This window comes from Pipra filicauda, unplaced genomic scaffold (assembly GCF_003945595.2).
Source record: "Pipra filicauda isolate LSUMZ 115617 unplaced genomic scaffold, ASM394559v2 scaffold47_size6085603_pilon, whole genome shotgun sequence".
Lineage (NCBI taxonomy): Eukaryota > Metazoa > Chordata > Aves > Passeriformes > Pipridae > Pipra > Pipra filicauda.
The window spans coordinates 5,700,325-5,722,384 of record NW_024104620.1 but is presented as its reverse complement, the minus strand read 5'-3'; the positions used below and the strand labels follow the sequence as shown (position 1 = coordinate 5,722,384).

At 55.3% G+C, this 22,060-nt stretch overlaps 1 protein-coding gene across 4 annotated transcripts in view; it reads right to left on the bottom strand.

Moving 5' to 3' along the window:
• Positions 1-14,142, bottom strand: part of EPHB2 (EPH receptor B2) — a 125,313-nt gene extending 111,171 nt beyond the window's left edge. For all 4 annotated transcript variants that reach the window (XM_027746807.2, XM_027746810.2, XM_027746809.2 and 1 more), the window contains exon 1: positions 13,984-14,142. In XM_027746807.2, coding sequence (XP_027602608.2) covers positions 13,984-14,068 — 85 coding nt within the window. In that variant the 5' untranslated portion in view covers positions 14,069-14,142. The remainder of the gene's footprint in view (positions 1-13,983) is intronic.
• Between the last annotated feature and the right edge of the window lie 7,918 nt (positions 14,143-22,060).

The window sequence follows — 22,060 nt, the reverse complement described above, 5'->3', positions numbered from 1 at the left end:
TTCAATGTCCTTCTCCCCTAGAAGCAGCCCAGAATCGGCACAGAGCCCTCCACCACCCCCCTAAAAGACCAAATAAAACCCACAGCAACATTTTCTGCTCGGTTAAAACACCTGATTTTGAGCCAGCCTCGCTAAACTGAGATGATCCAAGTTGTGGCTCACCCGCTGTCTCTACCAGGCTGATGCTCCATGGCTGTAGCTCAGACCATGGTCCCCAGCATGGGCAAAGTCCTCCTGCAGAGAGGGTATCTGCTCCAGCAGATGTTGACCCAGAAAACCAGGCCCACCTGGGCCAAACCACTGCCAGGGTGCTCAAATTTGACTGTCTGAGAAGGAAATAAAGACTTGGGAGGGGGGGAGATTGAAAGGGTGGGTACTCCCAGCCCAGGCTTGTCACAGGGTCACACCAACCCAACGCTTGGTGCAGCCAAGCCAAGCCCCACTCCAGTCTCTGCTTAGCTGGAAACGGGAAGAAGGGCTGGGGCAGGGACATCAGACCAGCAGGGTCTCCCCCAGCCCTACTGGCGGGTGGGATTTCTTCAGGGAACGTGAACACGATGTTTGTTTCATTTTATTGTTATAGAATTGGAACTGAAACGAGGTTTTCCTTTTTCTAATTTACATTTTTTGGCTCTGTTGATTCATCCACCAGCTTGTCTGCTCACCCTCACCATACTTCCCTGGCACGATGCACCATCTCCCTCCTGGCCACCACACACTCTCAGCCCAGGTGGGCTCCCACCATCCACGTTAGCCCATGGCCATGCGAGGTGGTCTCTCAGAGTTCCGGCTCTGGAGCACACAGAGCACAAGAGCAGACCATTGACTTCAACCCCTTCTTCTGCGCTGAATAAAAGCCACCAGCACCTCAGAAACCCTTGCTGAGCATCCCCACCACAGCAGCCAGGAGAGGAACATGTCCCCCCAGGGCTTTTTCTGTGGGATGGGAGTTTGCCAGCAGTTTTATTTTAGCCCTGTGTGAGTGTAGGGTACATTCCTGCCAGTGAGGGGAAGGAGAGCCCGTGGTGTTTTCGGGTGCCATCACCTGAGCCCGTGCCCCTAATGGGGTTCCTCCTTCCAGCACAGGCAGCACACTGACACACCATGCACAAGCACCTTGACACACAGGGGTGGGCACATCACCACGGCTTGATGAGCTGTCAGAACCCCTGGGAGATCCAGAGAGGGGTTAAGCCCTTCTCCACCCCTCTGGCCACCAAGTAATTCAGGGCTGGTGGACACCACACCCAGGGCTGACCTCATAAATCCCAGTTTTTTTCCTTTCCCCTCCGTAGCCCACACACCAAGGACCTCCCAAACGCACAGTAAAATGCCGGGTCAGCCTTCCAAGGGCTCAGCACCCACAAGCAGAAGCCCAGGTCATATTTAGGACACTCAAATTACAGGGCAAGGTTTCTTCTTGAGGGTGACCTGCTTGGCTTCCCCCAGCACGAAGCCACATGGGCAGCCCCTGCCATCCCACCCAGAATGCCATGGGGACATGTGGGCTCCACTGGTCCCTCCTGTTGGTCACAAACGTGCTACTCCCAAACCTACTGCAGCCCCTGGCAGTGCCCCTACACATCCCCTGCTTTCCAGTCCAAAATTCAACCCCTCTCCCTGCAGCCCCACCTTGCCTGGCCCAGGGACTAACAGAAACTGGGAGCATCAAAGCAACACCGGGGGACACAACAGGGAGAGGTTGAACTTCACCCCCAACCCCACAGATAAGGAAGGATGGGCTCCTGCAACGGCCAGGAATGAAAGGGAAGCCGCAACGGTCGAGTTGGCTTGCTCAGTTTTTGGCATGAGCTCCTTTTCCCGCCTTGTGCACACCCATGAACTCTGTCCCACCGGGATGGAGACAGCTCAGTGGCCCAGAGTGGCCCTGGATGCACCCTCTGGCAAAGCCTCACCTGCACATGTCTGCATCTCCTGCCTGTCCCACAGTCCATAAACCAGTGGAGCCCAGGAGACCCCCCAGCAACCTTCTAAGTGGAGTAAGGTTTAGCCAAACCTGGGAAGAGAGACCAGTAGATACACGGGAGCAGCTGCCAGTAAATTCAGCATTTCCAGAGGATGTTTGTATCAAAAGCTGCTGCTCTGCAGCCAGAACAGGTGTCAGTCACAGCAAAATTTTGTGGCAGCTATTCAGTGTGATGGCATAAGAGTTTGACAGCAGACCAAAAAAAAAACCCAAATGCAATGTGAGCAGCTCCCCTACTCTCCATTTCACCCACAGCCACGGAAAAAGAGAGGTGAAGAGCCAAAAGAGGGAGAACAACACCAGGTGTGCCAGCACTGGCTCCAGAGTAGCAGCAGCACAGCCACACAATGTAGGCAGCTCCCCAGCATTGGTGATGCTCTGAGCAGTCCCATGGCAGTCACATCACTGTCTGTCACCCAGCTGGCAGCTCCCCAGCGTTGGTGATGCTCTGAGCAGTCCCATGGCAGAGTCACATCACTGTCTGTCACCCAGCTGCCACGGGTGGACTCACCCACCTACCCCAGGACAGTTCCATCACCCCTGAACTGGCCTTGTCCTCCCTGCAGACTCACAACCTGCCTCCTGCCCCGAGCTTTACATTGAACATGACACGGAGCAGATCCTGTTCAACCTCTCCCACCAGCCAGAAACTGACCCCTAATTAGCCAACATCCTAATTAGCACCCTCCCTGCACCAACCCTGCTCCCGACTGCTCTGCACCTGTCCAGGACTCTCTGAGGTCCTCCAAAGGTGATAGGGGATGGGGACAAGCCCTGAGGCACTGAGCACTCTGCCCCTCCAGAGCAGCTGGCACAGCAGCTCCCCCAGCCCATGCCAGTCCCACTGCTCTGCCATGAGTCTGATGTCAAGGCATTTCCACACAGCATCACACAAACTCCCCTCCCGAGCCTCCAGAGCGGGGCTGACATGCAGCCAGGATGGGAGAAGCCCAGGAGGGTCCTTGTTACACAGGGAGTATCCATCTCTCTGCAAAAGGACTGGGGCTTTGTCCCAGTGTCATAGAATTACAGGATGGTTTGGATTGGAAGGGACCATAAAGACCATCTCCATGGGCAGGGACACCTTCCACTAACCCAGGTTGCTCCAAGCCCCATCCAGCCTGGCCTTGGACACTTCCAGGGAGTTCCTGCATGGACAGGGTGGCTCCAGGAATGCATTTGCCCATCTTGCCTGGAAACTGCCCCAGGTGGGGCTGCCCTGCTCTGCCTGCCTTGATCCACTTCCTCAGCACTGTGCCCCATGCCAGGCAGCACAGCCAGCTCGGGGAGATGGCACCTCCATCCCACCACCAGGCAACCAACACTGGGTAATCAATACCCTGCCACGAGCCATTCCCCACATCCAGGCACCTGCTGCTCTCTGCTCCCCAGGGAATGAAAATACAACATCCCCACTTTGCTTTCCCCGCCAGAGAGGTGCCCAGGGAGCCACGTGCCTGCTCCCATCTACCACACAGGTGCCACAGCGTGGCTGGGGACACGAAACCAGCGCTCAGTCACCTGCAAGGGCACTCTGCAAACAGCCTTGAAGCTGTCGGGATCCTGCAGGAGAGATCCCGGAGAAGAGATCCGCGGAAAATGCCTTCTCAAAGCTGGCAGTGAACTCCCTGCAGCCCGGCCAGCCCCCGTCCCTGCAGGCAGCCCGGACACCTTGTTCCCTTCCATCCACGCTGCCCCTCAGGTCACGCGTTTCTCCCCCTCGCTTTGTCCCCTGATACCAGACAGGCTTAAAAGTAAAACAAGGCCGAGATTTATGAAGTGAGGCTCCCAGCAAAGGTTTCCGAGTCGCAGTTGTGGGGCCTGGAAACAGGATTACAAGCAAAGCAAATCATGAAACGCGACCGTAACCTCGGCACGGCGAGACGTGACCCCTCACGTGCTCCAGCCCAGCTCCCCCCTCCAAGTATGTGGCGTGCACCAGCTGGGGCTGCCTGACTACCACGGCCCTCTCTGTGATGGCCCAGGGCTTCCTCAACTCCCCTCTGCTGCTCATCTGGGTGGCCCAACCCTGATCCTCAGCAGACTCTCTGCTATACCTCGCCTCAGACCAGCTGCACAGGTGTTTGTCAGCCCAGAGCACTCCTGGTTCTCCTTCAACACCACAAACAGCTTCTTTGGACACACCCTCGGAATTCTATGGTGACCTTATTGTGCCTTCCACTGCCTAAAGGGGCTCCAAGAGAGCTCGAGAGGGACTTTTTACGAGGGCACTTTTTACAAGTGACAGGACAAGGGGGAATGGCTTCCCACTGACAGAGGGCAGGGTAGGATGGAATACTGGGCAGAAATTCTTGGCTGTGGCACGGGCCCTGGCACAGGTTGCCCAGAGAAGCTGTGGTTGCTCCACCCAAGTGTTCAAGGCCAGGTTGGATGGGACTTGGAGCAACTTGGGATAGTGGAAGGTGTCCCTGCCCATGGCAGGGAGATGGAACTGGATGAGCTTTAAGGTCCCTTCCAATCCCAATCATTCCATAATTCTATGATTCTAGGACCAAACCCTCCTGGCTGAATCATCGGTCCCACCCAAAAGTCTGGACATACACTGGACATACAAAAAGCAAAGCTGGCAAGAAAGATGCATCTCATGAGGAAGGACTGAAGTCAAACTCATGGAGGCATCGCCCTGTCCATACCTGGGGACAATGAGCTGCAGAGTGACGGGAGCCAGAAGCAGGGAAGGATGATGCCAGCTACACCCAGGGGCACCAGCCATGGCCACCAGTACGTGCCTGGAAGGAGTGGAGAGCAGTGGATGCAGGCAGATCTAGGTCGTGGTAGGACACACACACCCCCCAGCCTTGAAACCAACCACACACCTGGAGGCACTTGAACAACCCATTCCTGCCTGGTTTGTCCTTGGACACATCGTGTCCAACCCTCCAGTCTCAGTGAGCAACCCAAACCAAAGTGCTTGGGTTCAGTGGCCACTCTGCAGGAACTAGTGGCCTCCTGGGAGGCTCAAAGAGCAGGACCTCCTCTGGAGACCCAAGAGCAACTGAGGACTCCCTGCTCCAAGGCAGAGTCCTCTGATTGTCCTCTCTTGCTCCAAGACACTCTAGGACAGGCAGAACCTGCATTGTCACACCATAGTGAAGCATCAGATGCTTCTCATCTACAGCCTGTGCACGAGGACTGTGGAGGATGGAGACCCCTTCTCTCTCCTGCCTCCCTCTGCTGAAGTTGTCCAGGCTCAGAGAGGGTTTTGACATGAGGTCCAGGGGGTCTGTTCCCTGTTTGACCCTCCTCACCCTCCCTGGTTCCCCTCTCCTCTGCCTCTCAGCAAAGCAGTGCTGCAGCAGCCCCCTAACGTGGGTCCCTGCAAGCCACAACAACGACACTCAACCAGAGCTCACCAGGCTTCAGCAGGGCCTCACACACTTTGGGACACATTTTGGTAGCTGGGGTGACACTTCCCATGGTGAGGACTCAGCCCACTGGCAGACAGACAGACTCCCAGCTGGGCACAGGCTGCCCCACATGTGATAACTCTCACTGGGGATGCCCTCCAGCCCGCTGCAGACTGGGTGTCCCTGTGTCCCCCAACACCTGAGTGGGAGCAGAGGGGATCCCAGACCTCTGCAGTCATCCCCACTGCCTCCCCCTCCTCTCCCAGGCCGGGGGCTCGGCAGCCAGAGCCCATTGTTCCCTTTGTCTGGCCCTTGGAGCACGAGCTCGAGGCGTCACCTGCACCGCTGGGACGTTCACACGCTTGGCCGCCCTCGCCACCCCTGACCCGCTCAGCCAAGCACCTCCCCTAGCCCAGCCTTTGCCCCCCCCAAGATGAACCCTGGGCTGAGGGCAGCTCCTCTCCTCCCCGCAGCTCCAGCCAGATGCTCTTGGCCTCCAAAACTCCAAGCAAGGTGAAGACGAGCGTCCACAAGCGTTTTCCAGGGGATGTCACCCTCGCCTGGCCATCCTGCCAAAATCAAGAGCCTAAAGGTGTTCCCAGACCCAGAGAGTTCACCATCGTGGTTCACCAAGGCCATGAGCCCCCAGAGCAATGTGGACCTCCCCAGCACTTTGCCTCAAAACCTGCAGATGGTCTTGAAAGCCAAACTGGGAGCTGGGGGGCAACAGGACCCCACTGAGCCTGGGCATCCAGTGTGGGAGCCTGGAGAAGGCACCTTTCCCTTGGGACTGACCTCAAACACCACACCTGCCAAGGGAGGGTGAACCAAAGGAATTCCTGGTTTCCATCCCACCTCCAGCAGTGCACCAGGATGCTCAGGGAGGAGGTGTAACAAGCACCCCAGCACCAAGGGCTTCCTGATGCCCCCCAGGACCCAAGGACGGGCAGGGCTGGGGCTTCACCCTCCACTGCTCCTGAGTGAGGGGAAAAATATAAAATAAAGCATCATCACCCCTTCATCACCGTCTTCTTCACACCTCCTGTGGTCCAATGCACCTCTGTGCCCCCCCCTGAGCCCGAGCTGCATCTTTCTTGGAGCATCCCTCCCCTGTACCCCTCCTGTACAAGCATCTTCACCCCCATTCCCAGTCTTTCCCGGCTCAGAGTCGATGCTTTCAAAGAGCCATCCACAATGACTTTAAGATCTCTTTCTTAAAATGCTAATAAGTAATTTAAAGACTGCCACTGTGCATGCATGGGTTTAGGGTAATTTTTTCCATGTGAATCCCTTTTCATTCATCCCTGACTACATTTAATCTGCCACTTTATAGCCCGGCTATCCAGTGTCATGAGAGCCTTTTGCAATATTTTCAAGACAACTGTTGTTTTTATCATCCTGAATAATTTTGTATAATCTGCAAACACTCTGGCCTTCCCATTCCCACCCCTCTCTCATTTATGAATACATCACCCAGCACAAGTCTCATGCCGACCCCATCCAGTGGGAAAACTGACTCTTTGTTTCCCATTCTTTAAGCAGATTTTAATCCATAAGAGAGCCCTTCCTCTAAAATTACTGCTCTGGAGTCTCTCGGATCACCCAGGGAGATCATCTTAAAGGATGCTCGTCCCATTTACTCTGCCCCAAATATTCTCCTGCCATCGCTCCAGAGCAGTCTCCCAGCCCTGCCCTGGGAAGGAAAGCTCCTTGGCAGGAGGCCCCTTGGCCATGGCCATTTGGGGGGACACTGAAGTCAGTCCCCACCTTCCCCAGGGCTCCATCCTGCAGGTTTAACCTCCCAACACTCATTTGTCATAGGGAAACTTGGGGGGATAAATAATTTCTTCTCTCAAGTTATTTTTCAAACTCCTCTCAGCCTGCCTTATATGGCTTTGCATTCACCACACCACAGTTTCTGATTTTTTTTTCTATTTTCTCCTTTTAGATACCACTTCCACTTTCCAAAGAACATCTTTTTACCTCCGTTGACCTCCTCCAATTTGCCATTTAATCAAGTTTGCTTTTTTTTTTTTTTAGAAAACTCATGTTAAATGGCTGTGTGAATTTATTCTGAGCTTTAATTTAATTTCCTACATCATGGGCAAGCACTTCCCTATTTTAGCTTCTCCCTTTGGCCAGCTCCTTCACTTTGCCTCACTTACAGACCATTACTGTGTGGTGGTTTTAAGTGCTGGTTGTTTTACGGATGTGATGGTCTGACTCTAAGAGACATAAGGTGGAAAGAACATCATTTATTGGATCAACTGATAAAGCTTCAGCAACTTTTGGAGCTCTCCAGACCCTTTTCGTGCCCACTGGGAGACTGAACCTGCTCCCACGCAGTCGACCCCATGTCCTGCACATTGTGTTCGGGTCTGATTCAGAGATCCTCCTCCTGTGGGCTCTCCAAAGAGCCACAACTGTTCCCAGCCACTAAAACTATAATTTCTGAATGTGACATTTAGGGAGGCACAGACCAGCCACAATTATAGTTGTGTTTTCTACCCTCGTGGCCCATTTCATCTTCCTTTATGGCTTGGCAAACGGTGCCACATGTCCTGTCAGGGGGCATCACACCTGGTGCTGCTCCCTTCAACCTGAGCAAGGAAATTCAGGGATGGGCACACAGCATGGCATGATTCTCACTCCTTCACCTCATCCTGTTTTCCTGAGCGGGCTGGCACATCCTGAACAGCCACCCCTGTGCCTGCACCCTGGCACAACTTCACATGCATCCAGCATGTTCCTGAAACACCTGGCATTGATGTAAAGTCCGTATCGATACCTCCCTGCACATCTCCCAGCACCTCACACACTCCTTCCTGCTGCCACTTGGCCCCCAAGGGGCCTGCCTCCAGCATTCCCAGTGATTCCCCTGTGCTCCTGCAACCCTGGGTACCAGACACAGATACCTCCATGCTCCTGCATCCCTGGCTACCAGGCACAGATACACACATACTCCTGCATCCTCGGGTACCTGGCAGTGATCCCCTGTGCTCCTGCATCCCTGGGTACCTGGCAGTGATCCCCTGTGCTCCTGCATCCTTGGCTACCAGGCAGGGATACCCCTGTGCTCCTGCATCCCTGGCTACCAGGCATGGATATACACATGCTCCTGCATCCTCGGGTACCTGGCAGTGATCCCCTGTGCTCCTGCATCCTTGGCTACCAGGCAGGGATACCCCTGTGCTCCTGGGTACCAGGCAGAGTACAGTGATCCCCCCGTGCTCCTGCATCCCGGGGTACCAGGCAGGGATACCCCATGCTCCTGGGTACCAGGCAGGGATACTCCTGTGCTCCTGCATCCCTGGGTACCAGGTAGGGATACCCCTGTGCTCCTGCATCCCTGGGTACCAGGCAGGGATACCCCTGTGCTCCTGCATCCCTGGGTACCAGGCAGGGATACCCCTGTGCTCCTGCATCCCTGGGTACCAGGCAGGGATACCTCTGTGCTCCTGCATCCCTGGGTACCAGGCAGGGATACCCTGTGCTCCTGGGTACCAGGCAGGGCAGGCTGATCCCCCCGTGCTCCTGCATCCCTGGGTACCAGGCAGGGCAGAGCCCTCTCCCAACTCCCCCCACCCTGTGGTGCCTCTCCCTCCCTCCCTCCCTCCCTCTCGTGCCGCCCGTCAGCTCCTTATCGCGGGAGGCCCCACGTTACCCCTTATCTAAGGGCTGAACTTTTGCCTCCAAGGATCTCCCCGCTCCCCCCATCCCAACGAGATCCAACACTTTGCCCCGGCCGCTCTGCAAACCAGCTCCAGGTTTGGGAGGGATTGCAAACCAGAGCGGGAGCCGACAGGGGTCTTCCTCGGTAAAAACGGGCTTTTGGGGGGATGGGAACTGCGTTCCCAGACAGACTCACGCCCAGCACCCATCTCAGCAGGGCCAGTGTGCCGGGAGGGGTCCGTGCAGGAGCGGGGGGGTGAGGGGTAGTCAGACTCTCCTTTATCCCTCCCTTCAAAGCGCTCAGGCCTCGGGAGCTGTCGCAGCATCCACTATTTACCCAGCTCCTCGGGAGGGTTTCGCGGGTGCCCACTCCTCTCTCCAGCCAGCTCAGGTATGTGTACACAAACGGCCACGACTAGTGCAGGCAGGCCCTCAGCCTGTCTCCAAGGGAATTGCTGCTCCCATCCTGGGGGACAGCCCCAACCCCTTGGAAGCATCTTCGAGGCACAGACACACCCCCTTCACAGCCCCACATCCCTCAGTGTGGTGCCCCTGGGGGACAGTGGTGGCCATGCCAACCCCAAAGCCCTCTTCTCCTACCACCCTGTCCCCTCCAGCATCTGCTCCCTACGCTTTTGTCACCCAGAGAAGCTGGAAATTCAGCAGGGGTTGAGCGAATTGCTGCTCTGGAAAAGCCACGGAGCAGACTGGCAATGGCTGCAACACGGACATTTAAATGAGGTACCGATTTATTTGTTCTCCAAAAGGAGTTTTCCCTGTTGCTGCCCCTGTAATGCAAAGGGCAGGTGGGTGCAAGGAATGTGCCTCGTCAAAAATTAACCCAGGAAAAGGAGGGGAGGGGAGGCAGCAGCAGGGAGGCACAGGGCTGACCTGAAACCACAGGCTCTGCTCTGCTCTGCTCTGCTCCTCAGTCCCATTAGTTCAAAAAAAATTTGTTCCCAGCCTGGTCTCAGGACGGTGTTTGCAGATCTGAAGTTAAATCACACAGGAGGGATCAGCTTCTTGACAGATCCTGGGTTTTTCCCTGGACCTGCTGCTCTGCCATGTCCCTCTGGAGCGTGCTGGGCTTGCCAGGATGCTCCTGCAGCTCCTGTGGTCCTGGCACACCTGGAATATGCCACCTCCCTGGAGTACCAAGGTCAATGCCCTGGTGTGACTGTAACTCTGAAGGGGATGGCTCAACTCTTCCCCCATAGAGACCACAAAGCCACATACGAGGAGATACAAACCAACCCTGTGTCCACTGGCATCCCCCTGCACCCCCAGGGCCTGAAGGAGGCTGTGGGGTGCTCAGCAGCAGGTCATGACCATGGGTACAGAAGAGGAGACCATGTCTGAACACTAAAATATGTCATAGTAGACATGAAATTAAATATACCATATATTACAGAACCACAGAATATCTCACGCTGGGAAGGACCCACAAAGATCACCCAGTCCAACTCCTGGCCCCGCACAGGACACCCCAACAATCCCACCATGTGCCTGAGAGCGTAAGACATATTATGTACATTATAATTAACTATAAACTGAAAAGTCTTGTCTCCAGCTTGCTCAGAGGATGGGCAGGGATGTCCATGTCCAGCACCTCAGCCACAGCATGCCTCGGGAATACCCACCCGGGGAGTGGATAACAGCCCTCCCACCCCAGCATTCCTCTCCAAGCCCAAAGCTGGGCTCACGATTAGGATTGCCAGGCACAGCTGATTTTCCCTATCGAGTCCCCTCTCCTGTGATGCTGCTTCCCAGCAAAGCTCGTGGTGGGCAACGGAGAATCATCGAGTTGGAGCCTGGCACTGCCTCTGTGTTGTCGGCCCCAGGCTGCCCAGAGCCTCTCTGACAGCAGGGCAATCTCGTGTCTCCTCTCGCATTTTTGGCACAAGGCTGGCTCTCCTCCAGCCCTCGGGAAAGTTGCCAGCACCGCAAGGTTTATGAAAAGTTAACTCCAACGGGGCAAAGAGTGCCGGCGGTTTGGTTTTCCCCCCCTCGCACGTGAGTCAGACGGGCTGCTGATTTTAAAATACCTCGGTGTCCTTCCCAGCTCCCCCCAAAACACCTCGGCAGAGCCGGTGCTCCGATCCGTGCGCAGCACACGCGGCAGGAATACAAAGCGGAGCCGTTAGCAATAGCAGCACTACCAACCGGTGTGGGATCCAGACCCTTCCAGGACTCCTTTGTTCTTGACTTTCTGGTTTGGGGTTGGGTTTTTTTTTTTTTTTCAAAAAACACACAAAAAAAACTTTCCTTTGAGAAGCCTGAACTTTCTCAGCTGCAGACACATTACCTTCCAACTGCCTTCACAACTATAGGCAATTCCTAACCTCTGCTTTATGTACGTTGTCATCCACCTCCCTGTTTTCCATATTGATTTATGTTTTACGTTCTTTTCACATTTCCTTTTAACAGAGCCGGTTTTAACCAAACAGCCTTCCCTCCCGAGCCCAAGCCACGCATTCTGCTGGCCAGTGAGTAATCAACTTCCAATTTCCATGCACACTCCTGTTTATATTTCCTTCCCTATCGGCTTTGTTTCTAATTAAGGTTTGTTAAATGCAAGTGAATATATAGCGTACAGAGAAATATAAAGCATGTAGATAAATAAACACCCCACACACAGCCACACTGACTAAGGCTATGCTTTCAACCACGGATCCCAAAGCACTTTGTCATGTTCATTAACAAAACCTCGCAGCTCCCTTGGGAAAGACGCTTGGATTATTTTACGCCTTGTAATTAGGAAAACTGAGGCACAGAGGAGACAAGTGAAATTACCAGCAGTACAGAAACGTTCTGTGGCAGAGCTGAAAACAGGACTCAAGAGGCAGGATCCTCCAGCATTGTGGTTTTTCCCTCAACAAGCCTTTTTGCCCCCATTTTGGCCCTGGGAATTTGCTGGAGCTGGTGATGGCAGCGTGGAAGGCATCGCCACCGCGGAGGTGCCTGCGGCCGGGGGGACGTGGTGGGGTCCAGCCAACACCTCCATGGGCAGCAGCTGCTGTTGGGTCAGTCTGCCCACACCACAGGGATCCAGAGCATCCAGAGGTGCAGGTGGACACCACATCCAAACACCGTGGGAAGAGGCGGCTCCCAAAAGGAAGGAGCAGAGGCACACCAGGGGACCTGCATCCCACATGCCTTCACCTTGCCAGATCTCCAGGTGCCTTTTCCAGGAAGGCTGGGCGTGGGAGCTGGCTGCCCACGCCAACACTGCGAGTGACCGTCATAACCCCACAGCACACACAGGGCAAGAGGCAACATCAGGGGCATGGGGAGACCCCCTGAACCTAAATCCACACAGCTGGCTCCAGCTGGGAATGGCTGCTGGAAGCACAGTGCAGGGTGCCCATTGACCACCTCCACGGGCACATCTCCACCCATGTAGGAGCACACCTTACGGAGACCAGCTCCGGTGGGCAAAACACCCCACCAGCAATGGCCACCCCCTTGCTCCCAGATATTTTCCCCATCCCTTGGGATGTGCCCTGGCACTCGTGCATCCAGCGCCCGCTGCTCCTGCCATGACAGGGGAACAGTCATTCACGTCTCAAGCACGCGCAGAGGAGCCCCTGGGAGCCGGTCGCTGACCCCCAGCACTGCCCAACAACCTCTCCTGCGGTGCAGGAGGGGCAGGGTGGGGTGGACGTGTCACCTCGTCCCCGCACAAGGCACCTGGCTCTGTCCCCGCTCTGTCCCCGCTGCAGTTGGCAGTGTTGGCTGGGCACGGCCAAGCCCCGCTGGCCAAGCCCAGACCCCGTTGGAAGTGTCAAGGCCACTAGCTGATCGGGCCAGACATCCTGCATGGACACACACGCTCCCAAAAACACACTCATCACCCCAAACCTTCCCCCCCCCATAATTAAAACCATGCTGGGCTCATTTGAATACCAGAGCTGGCGAGCGCTCTCCACTGCAACGTAAATAGTCCTATTTATGCCAAGCTCCCATATTGTAAATATCACGATGTATAGCTGGCCAACCCATGAGTCATCTCCCAAAACTCCAACTTAATAAATGGTGCCTCATCCACGTTCCAGACAAACACTGTCCATGCGGCTCCCACCGCCCGGCGCGCCCAGGGCCAGCAGTGGCCACCCAGCCTGCCCACGGAGCCCAACAGAGCCAGAGACAGTGGAGCCACCCAACCCCTCAGACACAACCCTTCCACAACGAACCCACGGACCGCGCTGCTCCGGGATGAGCCTGTTTTTGGCCTGACACCTTGCCCTCGCCCCTGCCCAGCCCAGTTCGCCGCCGCTTCCCAGGGTGTCCATGCAGCGGGCGGGCAGGAGGAAGGAAGGAATAGCTGGGATGGTTTCAGAGATGGGAAAACGAGCCGTCCCCTTGCCCAGACCCCAGCACGGGGCTCCCACCCAGCGCCGTCCCCACGCACCCAGCCCTGGAGCTCCCACCTGCCGCCTCGCTCTGCTTTGTCTGAGCACCGGGGACCTCGGCGGGGAGCTCGGCTCCTCCCGGGGACGCCGGGAACGCCACGGCGCCAACGGGGAGCCGGCCACCAGCTCCAGGATGCCGGCGAGGCCTGGTTGAGGGGCGCCCCAAAGACTCTCCCAAGACCAGCGGTGGGGCGGCGAATCCCGGGCATCCCTGGGGGACGCTCCGTGGTACCCGGGGATGCCCACCGTGGCGAAGGGATGGCGGGGAGAAGCGCGGCGGGCCATGGGGAGGGTCCGGGGATGGCGGGGGGCACACGCGACACACCGGGGCTCCGCCGGCGACACCTCCAGCTGGGGCAGCACTTCCCCAAAACTTCGCCTCCCTTCCGAAGGGGGGGGGTGGGTGTGCGGCGGAGAGTGGTTGGGGGGGGGGGGGGGGGCCAAGTGCCACCTCCCCAAAAAACGGGGAAAACGCGGAAGGGGGCTCGCCGCACACACAGGGCCCCCCGCGCCCCTCGTCGCCCCCCCCCCCACCCCCTCCTACCTTCCACGGCGGCGAGCAGGGGCAGGAGGGCGAGGGGGAGGCAGCAGAGCCATAGCGGCCCCATGGTGCGCGCCGGGCCGGGCATCAGAGGCGGCGCGGCCGGCGCTCCATGGAGGCGGCGGAGCGCAGAGCCCAGGAGCCCCTCGCTGGGGCCGCCGCCGGCGCGGGCACGGCCGCGGGCACGGAGCGCTCCGCCGGCCCCGCCGCCGCGGCCGGGCCGAGCCACCGCCGCCGCCGCGCGGGGGACGCCCCGCGCCGCCCGCCCCGCCCCGCCCCGGGGCCGCGCTGCCCGCGGGGGGAGGCGGGGGCGGCGGGAGAGGGGGCGGCCGCGCCGGGCCGGGGGGCGGCGGGGACCGGCGGGCCCCGGACGGGCGAGGGTGGGAGGCGGGCGGGCGGGAGGTTCCCCCCGACCCGCCCGATGGTTTCTCCCGGAGCTGTCGATCATCCAGAGAAAGCCGTGATTTCAGCCCAAATCCGCCTCGCTGCGCCGCCGGCACCGGGCAAAGGGGCGGAGGGGCAGCTGAGAGGCGGGGGGGGGGTGTCCCCGGGGATGCCCCCGCCGCCCTTCGCACCGCCCGCGGTCGCCGCGGGCCACGAGCTGAGCATCCCTCCCGCGGGGCTGAGCCCACGCCGCTGCCCAGCGGGGCGGTGAGGAGATTCCCGGCCGGAGAAGGGGATGTATCCAGCAGGATACAAAAAAAAAAAAAAAAAGGAAACAAGAATCCAAGGAGTTGTTAAAGCCGCGGCTTGTTGCTGGCAGCCCTGAGCAGCCCTCCCTCCCCACCCCAGCCCCCTGAGACCGGCCCAGGTGGAGATGGAGCAGGAATTCCCCCCCACTTCAAGCGTGGAGCAGTTGTGAGCTGGTCACAAGCCCCACTGACACCACTGAGGTGAAGCAGGACCTTCCCAGAAAGTGCAAGATGAGACCCAGCTCCACCTCTGCATCCCAGCACTCAACAGCGCCAACTCCCCTCGGTGCCTGGGAGCCACATCTGCCCTGGGGGCATCTCCTGAGCCAAACCCTGTTCAGGACATAGCCGGAGGGTTGGGATCAGATGGTCTTTAAGGTCCCTTCCAACTCAACCCATTCTGTGGATCTATGACATACGTGACTGCTACCAGGACAGTTTGCTCCATGAGGTCCCTCTACCACCACCCTGACATCTCCTCCTCCTCCCGTCCATCCCTCCAGCATCCATATTGTACCCAGCAGTGCCCTCTGCTCACCCCTCATAGCTGTGTCCCAGTTTCTACTGGCTGGGAAGTAGGGTCAGATGCCTCCTGCGAGAACCATTTCTGTCCTGGAGAATCTTCTCAGGGAGGTCACACCCTGAACACGGAGCTCTGCACAAGCTGTGCCAGGCTCGTAGGCAGGACCTGAAGACCCACTGGACTTCCAGGATGGACTTCTGTCCTTCGACTCACCAAAGTGTCTAAGACATGGAAAAGACAGTCCAGGCTTCACTGTGCTCTTCCTTGCCCCTTTGCTGCACCAGCAGCTTGAGCACCTTGTCTTCCATGCCTTGACCCATCATTTCTGGCTACAGGAAATGATTCCACAGGAGTGTTTAGAGGAGGTCATAGCTCCCTGAGAGTATTGGCCATACATGTGAGCCAAATGTGCTTCCTCAGCTCCGTGTGGACAACTGCAGGCTCTGATCTGCTTTGGGAGCTCCTGTCACTGCAGATGTTGCTGCCTTTCCAGGTTGGCCCCACTTCCAACACAACAGCCTCTGGAGAATCCTGTGGCCCAGCTCCACTGTGTGTGGAGAAGCTTTCATCTTTAGTGCCTCTGTAGGGAACATTCTTGCATGGAAGAAGGAGGCTGAAGGCCAGGGACAGCCAGTGGCCTTGCTGCTCCTGCCTCCAGAGGTTTTCCTCTCCAGGGCTAGAATTCCAAGGATCCTCAGCAGTTATTTACCCATTCCAGCACTGTCCCAGGCTCCCCCATTTCCCAAGCTCTCTGTTGCTCTGGAGCAATCAGCAATGTCCATCAGATGTTTGAAATCACTCACCACTTCCAAACTCTTCCAACCCTTCTTCATCCCAAGGCTGTTGTTGTGTCCTACAGTGCTCTGAAGAGGCATATCCCTGAGGATCCACCAGTTCTCCAAATTAAGAGCCCAAGAGCAGCAGCCCTGTCCATTTGACACCCAGACCCTCTGGATTTTCTTGCAGCACTCTCCAGTGCTGCACTGCCAGACACAATGGGAATTTTGTTCCAAAGGAACAGCCACTGGAGACCTCCTCTCTTCTCCTTTAGCATTCCCTTAGGCTGTTGCTGATGGAGATGGATCTTGGACTATGCAGACATTGTCTGGCTGCTGCACTGACTTTGAAGTTCTTATGTTGCTCCTTGGAATCTGTTTTCTGCCCTGAAGATGCTCTTCAGGGTCAGTCATGAACTGTGAGCACTGGTCCCACCTCATGCCTTCTCTCTGCTCCCGGGAAGGACGTTCTGTGACTGTTGCATCCTTTTGGAATCCATGTGAAGGCCTGCCAAGGTTTCCAGTCACTGTCACAAACTTGCTGTTCCCACTGAAGGCGATGCCACCAGTATCCACCTTCGGACCTGAAGCCACAAGCCCCTCTGGTCACCAAGCCACTAGCTCTGAGCAGACCAGCAAGTACCACAAAGCCCCACGCCGTGACAAGCGACTCCAGACCTCCTCCAATGCCCTTCTCTGCGCCTTTCACTCGCTCTGCACCAGGTTTAGTGGCCTGGTCATGGATTAGGGAGCACTGTGTGTCCTCAGCCAGCCACCACACTGTGAGCTGATGATGCTCTCCTTGCTGCCATCTGGTGACAAGTGGTCGAGGGACTGTGTCACATGGATGTGGCCACCTTGGGAGTCAACCTATGTAGGTTTTACTGGTACTTGCTGCCCACAACTAACCCTTGGGCAGCACTACAGCTGCAGGAGACTCAAACCCTGCTGCAGAGAGCATGAGGTAAAGCCTTGATGGGGTCACAAAAAGGGGACAGCCACCCCTCCAGCTGTACCTAAGTGTTAGTTTACATCAAAAGATGGTTCTCTGGTAGACAGAGCCAGGAGAGATGCCATCTCCAGGACATTAAAGTGGGTTTGATGGTGACGCATTTAATGCAGCATTTTCAGTTCCTGGTGCAGGAAGAACAGGTTCGATTTGCACATGAAGCCCTTGGCTCATCACACCTGGAGGAGGTGACTCCCTCTCACCTTCTGCAAGGTTAAAGTCCAACCTTTGACCCAACACCACGTTACCTACTACACCATGGCACTCAGTGCCACATCCAATATCTTCTTAAACACCTCCAGGGACGCTGACTCCACCACCTCCCTGGGCAGCCCATTCCAGTGCCTGATCACTCCCTCTGTAAAGAACTTCTTTCTAATGTCCAACCTAAACCTCCCCTGGCACAGCTTAAGACTGTGCCCTCTTGTCCTGCTGCTGGTTGCCTTGGTCATCCTTGGTGATGCCAAGGAGCCTCAGCTACCAGAGGCATTCAGGAGAGGCTCTTGTGGTCCAGGGAAGCTACTTGGTCAATCTCAATGCCCCAGTCGAGGGAGAGGGCAGTTTATTTGGGATGGGAGAGATGGGGAGTGAGTCCCAGGGTGGCACCTGGAGCAATAAATCTGTCTGTGAAGTCCCACCAAGAGCAGGCAGGGAGCTGGTCTGGGGCCACTGAGAGACACCCTGCAGGGAACCAGCACCCTTGGTCATAAACCAGCTCCCCTGGTCACATCTCTGTGTGCAGGAGGAAAGCTCTCCACCTCTTGGCTGAATCCCTTGAGCTCCGAGGAGCCTCAAGCTTCCAGGAGCAGGCTGGGAGGAGGAAAATATGAGCATATTTTTACAGAAATTGGAGTCTCCCTGCAGCAGCAAATCCCGTAAAAGCAAAACCCAAGTGAAAAGCAACTTCAGCTGTTCTGGCTCTGGCTGTGATGGGCTTGGCCCCAGGCCAGTGAGTTAATTCTGCCTATTAACTAATAGTATAGTATTGTCGGTAAAGATTCATTGCTAAACTTATGTTTTTAAGATATCACTTATCATTTAAACACTTAACTCTTGATCCTCGAACATGTACAGGCACCATGTAGCCCTGCAGCCATGCTGCAGATAACCAAAGCCACTGCTGGCTGGGGAGGCTGGGCAGTGTTTAACCCTTTTTCCCCTCTTTGTTTGAATGATAAATTGTCTGAAGTAGCACTATCCAGAGGAGAGCAGGCCCTCCCGCTCAGGGACCGCATATTATCACCTACTTAATGTTCCCCAGCTCAGCAGGGGTGGAGGAATTGTTCCCAATAGCCAGTTTTTCTAACCTCTGAGAAGGGTGTGTGAACAGCAAGAAACCCCACGGATATCTGTGACTGCAGCCTGTCACCACCACCAGAGGTGACCACCTGTCTCCTCTGTCCTTCCTTGCCTTTTCCCAGCACCTTGAATGCTCTGCAGACTGAGGGAGAAGCAGGTTGGTCCTTTGGGGGAGAAGGGTGGGAGCAGGAGGGGCTCCCCGCCACCGGGCTGAGCCTTGGGTGCTGCCCAACACCTCTCAGCTCAACATCCCCGCTCTGATCTGTCCCATAAAACCACAGCTTTCAAGGGTCTCAGACCTCTCCCTCATCAGCCCAGAACAAACCAGCACCTTTACCAGGTATAACCAGTCACTGGCCACCACCCCAGCAGGCGTTGGCTGCAGCCCACTGCCCTGCCCACCCCACTGGGGTCACTGTGGTGAGGTTTCTCTGCACACAGTTAAATCAAGATAAAGCTTTTACATCCCTTTATGCTCGGTGAGGGCACCTGGCCCTGGATGACTCCTGCTGAAACACGACACTGGACAGCCCACCTCACTCAACCTGTTTAGCTTGTTGCAGGGACCTGTGGAGGGGGGAACCAGCAGCTCCCTCTCCCCTTCAGCTCTTTCCTCCGGCGTTTCTCAGCTCATCTCTTGCTACCTGAGGGATTCACGTGTGTAGGAACTCTGAGCTGCTTGTCACCAGAGAAGGGGGAAGGTAAGAGGATGGCACTGGGCAGCTGAGCATCGCCTGCACTGGGACCCCCAGGAAGGAGGCAGAGCCACCGAAAAGCTTCAAGCGAGGATTTAATCTCTTTGGGGGGGACAAGGGTGGCTGCAGTGAGGATCCGGGATCAAGGAGTGGAAGGTAACACTGTTCCTGTTGCTGTTGCAATGTTTGAAGTCTGAGGGTTTAGCTAAATTAGGAAGGGGAAGTCAACTGGTAGACTGCAGTAATGGTTTGGAGAGTTCTCCACTCCGAAAATGAATGAAACTTTTGAATGGTAGCCATGGGAACAAATTAAAAGAGAAGAGGTGCTTTTGAAGCATTTAAAATAGATTTAGAGCTGTAGAATTGAGCAGGAAATTCGGGATATTTTGTTCAACAGATAATTTGGAGCCACGTTCAAAATTAAAAGCAGATTTTGGAAAAATAAAGTTTGCAAAAGTGTCTCCTGGGGGACTGCAAAAGATGCCAGGTCTTCTTGAAAAAAGTTATTTTGGTAAATAAGCAGGACCTTAGAGAGACAGAAAAGGAAAAAAGGGTGAAAAGTAGGCAAATTTAAATAAAACATTGTATTACATATTTATTTTTAAATAAACCCAAGGATTTCCTGATTTGTAAAATCATATGACCGTTAAGGTTGGAAAAGACCTCCAAGATTATCGAGTCTAACCTTCAACTAAGTACCACCACCTTTCCAGAATGGAGAGAAATGCAATCACCAAGAATATAAAGTATCACTCTGTTTTAAAAAATACATTTAAAACCCGGTATTTAGATATACTGCAAAGAATAGGTGGAACCATCACCAAAATATCATGTTATATGTATAAACCTAATCCAAAATACTTTACAGCAATGAGGCATGACTGGCAGAAGGTGGGGTTTGTATTCTGGAAGATATTTTCATTTTAGTCCTTGATTGTAGCCAGAAATAGCAATGTTAGAGAATAAATCTGCCCAGTGGGTAACCTCTGATGAAAAACTGCCAGGCATTACCTACTGACAGGGGTAACAACATAAAAGGATGCTCGATTTAATTGCTGTCATTTGTAAAGACTTTTTTTAAAAAAAGGATGTAACTCAAGCTAGTTTGTGGCAGGGAACCCAAGGCCCAGAAGTCTTCAAGAAAATAGTTTTAAAGTCATTGAAAGGAAGGTAAAAAAGCTGAAAAGTCAGACTCAGGTCTATGTTTAATACTATAAAATTACAGGGTGGCATCTTTGAAATTGAAAATGCTGAAATGGCGTTTAATAGGAAACCAGGGAGAAAACTACCTGGTATTTGTCGGTGCTGGTGTTAAAAGTAGGAGCTTTGCAAATGCATATGAACACTATGAAAAAATGCAACATTATGTGTTACACTGAAGGCCCTTGAGAGCAAAGTGCTCTGGTGCCCCGAGACAGCAGCAGTTTATGGGAAGGCAAATACAGGATCAGAGGTAACAGCCCGGTGAGAAATTGCTCTTTCCTCCTAAGAGGTGATTGCTATAGAAATGCAGACCTGAAGGAGGCAGGCACATCTGGAAAAGAGACAGGTTATCATAGCCAGGCTGGATGGGGCCCTGAGCAAGCTGGTCTAGAGGAAGGTGCCCCTGCCCATGGCAGGGGGGTAGAACTCGCTGATCTTTAGGGTTCCTTCCAACCCAAACCATTCTACCATTCTATCCATGTCTTTCCAAAGGGAAGCAAGCTGCAGGAGATGTGGTGGAGCAGAGAAAGCAGAGCAGTGTGCAGGCAAACAGGCAAACTGCCCCCCCTCACCCCCCCGGAGGTCTGGAGATGAAAGGTCAGGAGTCAGCAGGAATGGGGCTCGTGCTGCATGATTGGCATTTCCCATTTTCCCTTTGGGTCTCGGAATATCCGTGTCATTAAGGCCTGGACTGAAATGTGACTGAACTGGAACAATTCCTGCAGAGTAAGATGGATGGCAAATGCATGCACAGGCTCCTCATGCTGATATTGACTGACTTACCATTTTTTTATTGACAATTCATCAGAATAATAATCTCTAGCATTGAGTTATCATAGAATTATAGAAGGGGTTGGGTTGGAAGGGACCTTAAACCACACTGAGTTCCAACCCCCTACCGTGGGCAGGGACACCTTCCACTATCCTGGGTTGTTCCAAGCCCCATCCAACCTGACCTTGGACCTCGGGGATGGGGCAGCCACAGCTTCTCTGGGCAACCTGTGCCAGGATCTCCCCACCCTCACAGGGAAGAATTTCTTCCCAGTATCCCACCTAACCCTGCCCTCTGGCAGTGGGAAGCCATTCCCCTTGTCCTGCCACTCCATCCCTTGTCCGTAGAGGGAGGGGAAGCATCCCTGCAGGAGTGTTGGCTGTGGTGCAGGAGCAGGGAGCTGCCCCGAGCCTGTCTGTGTCTCTGGCAGGGAATGGAAGGAAGCACTGCCCAATTAACCAGGATGGATGGAGCATGGCTACCCCTGGAAGAGCCTGTCCACCCGCTCTTTGGGTTGCTGCCCTGGCAAGCCTCCCGAGGGGCCTGCCAGCAAAAAAGTTCTCAGGTGACTCCTGGCACCTTGACATGGTGCCACGGCACCGCTGGGACAGGGGCAGAGCTGGTAGAGAGGCCATGGCACAGGTCCCTGCCCTGAGCACTGAGCAGAGGGGGCAGCAATGGTCACAAAGCTCATGGGTTCATCCTTTCCTCGAGCCTTCAGTGTGGCCAATGGAAGAGGCTCTTTGCTGTTTTCCATCCAAGACTTGGTCCTTGCAGCTCCTGGGATCCCCTTGGCCCATTGGCATCAGCGTCCTGCCTGGACTCTGTGGAACTTCTCTTTGAGTCCTCCTCTGGGGACTCTCATGAGCACCTGGGGCTGCTGACTCCTCCTGCACCCATCGAGGTGCCCCTGCTCCTGCATGGCCATGGCATCAGGGCTGAGTCTCTCACAGCCATTCCTGGCACCAGGAGTGTACAGGGTGCCTTGATGGGTACTGTGGTGGCCATAAGAAAAGTCCCTGGAAGACACAAAAAGCACGTATCAGAGGAGAGCTGAAGACCTCAGGGTGAGTGCTATCTGCCAGGGGAGAGTCCATGGGGCTTCTCCAAA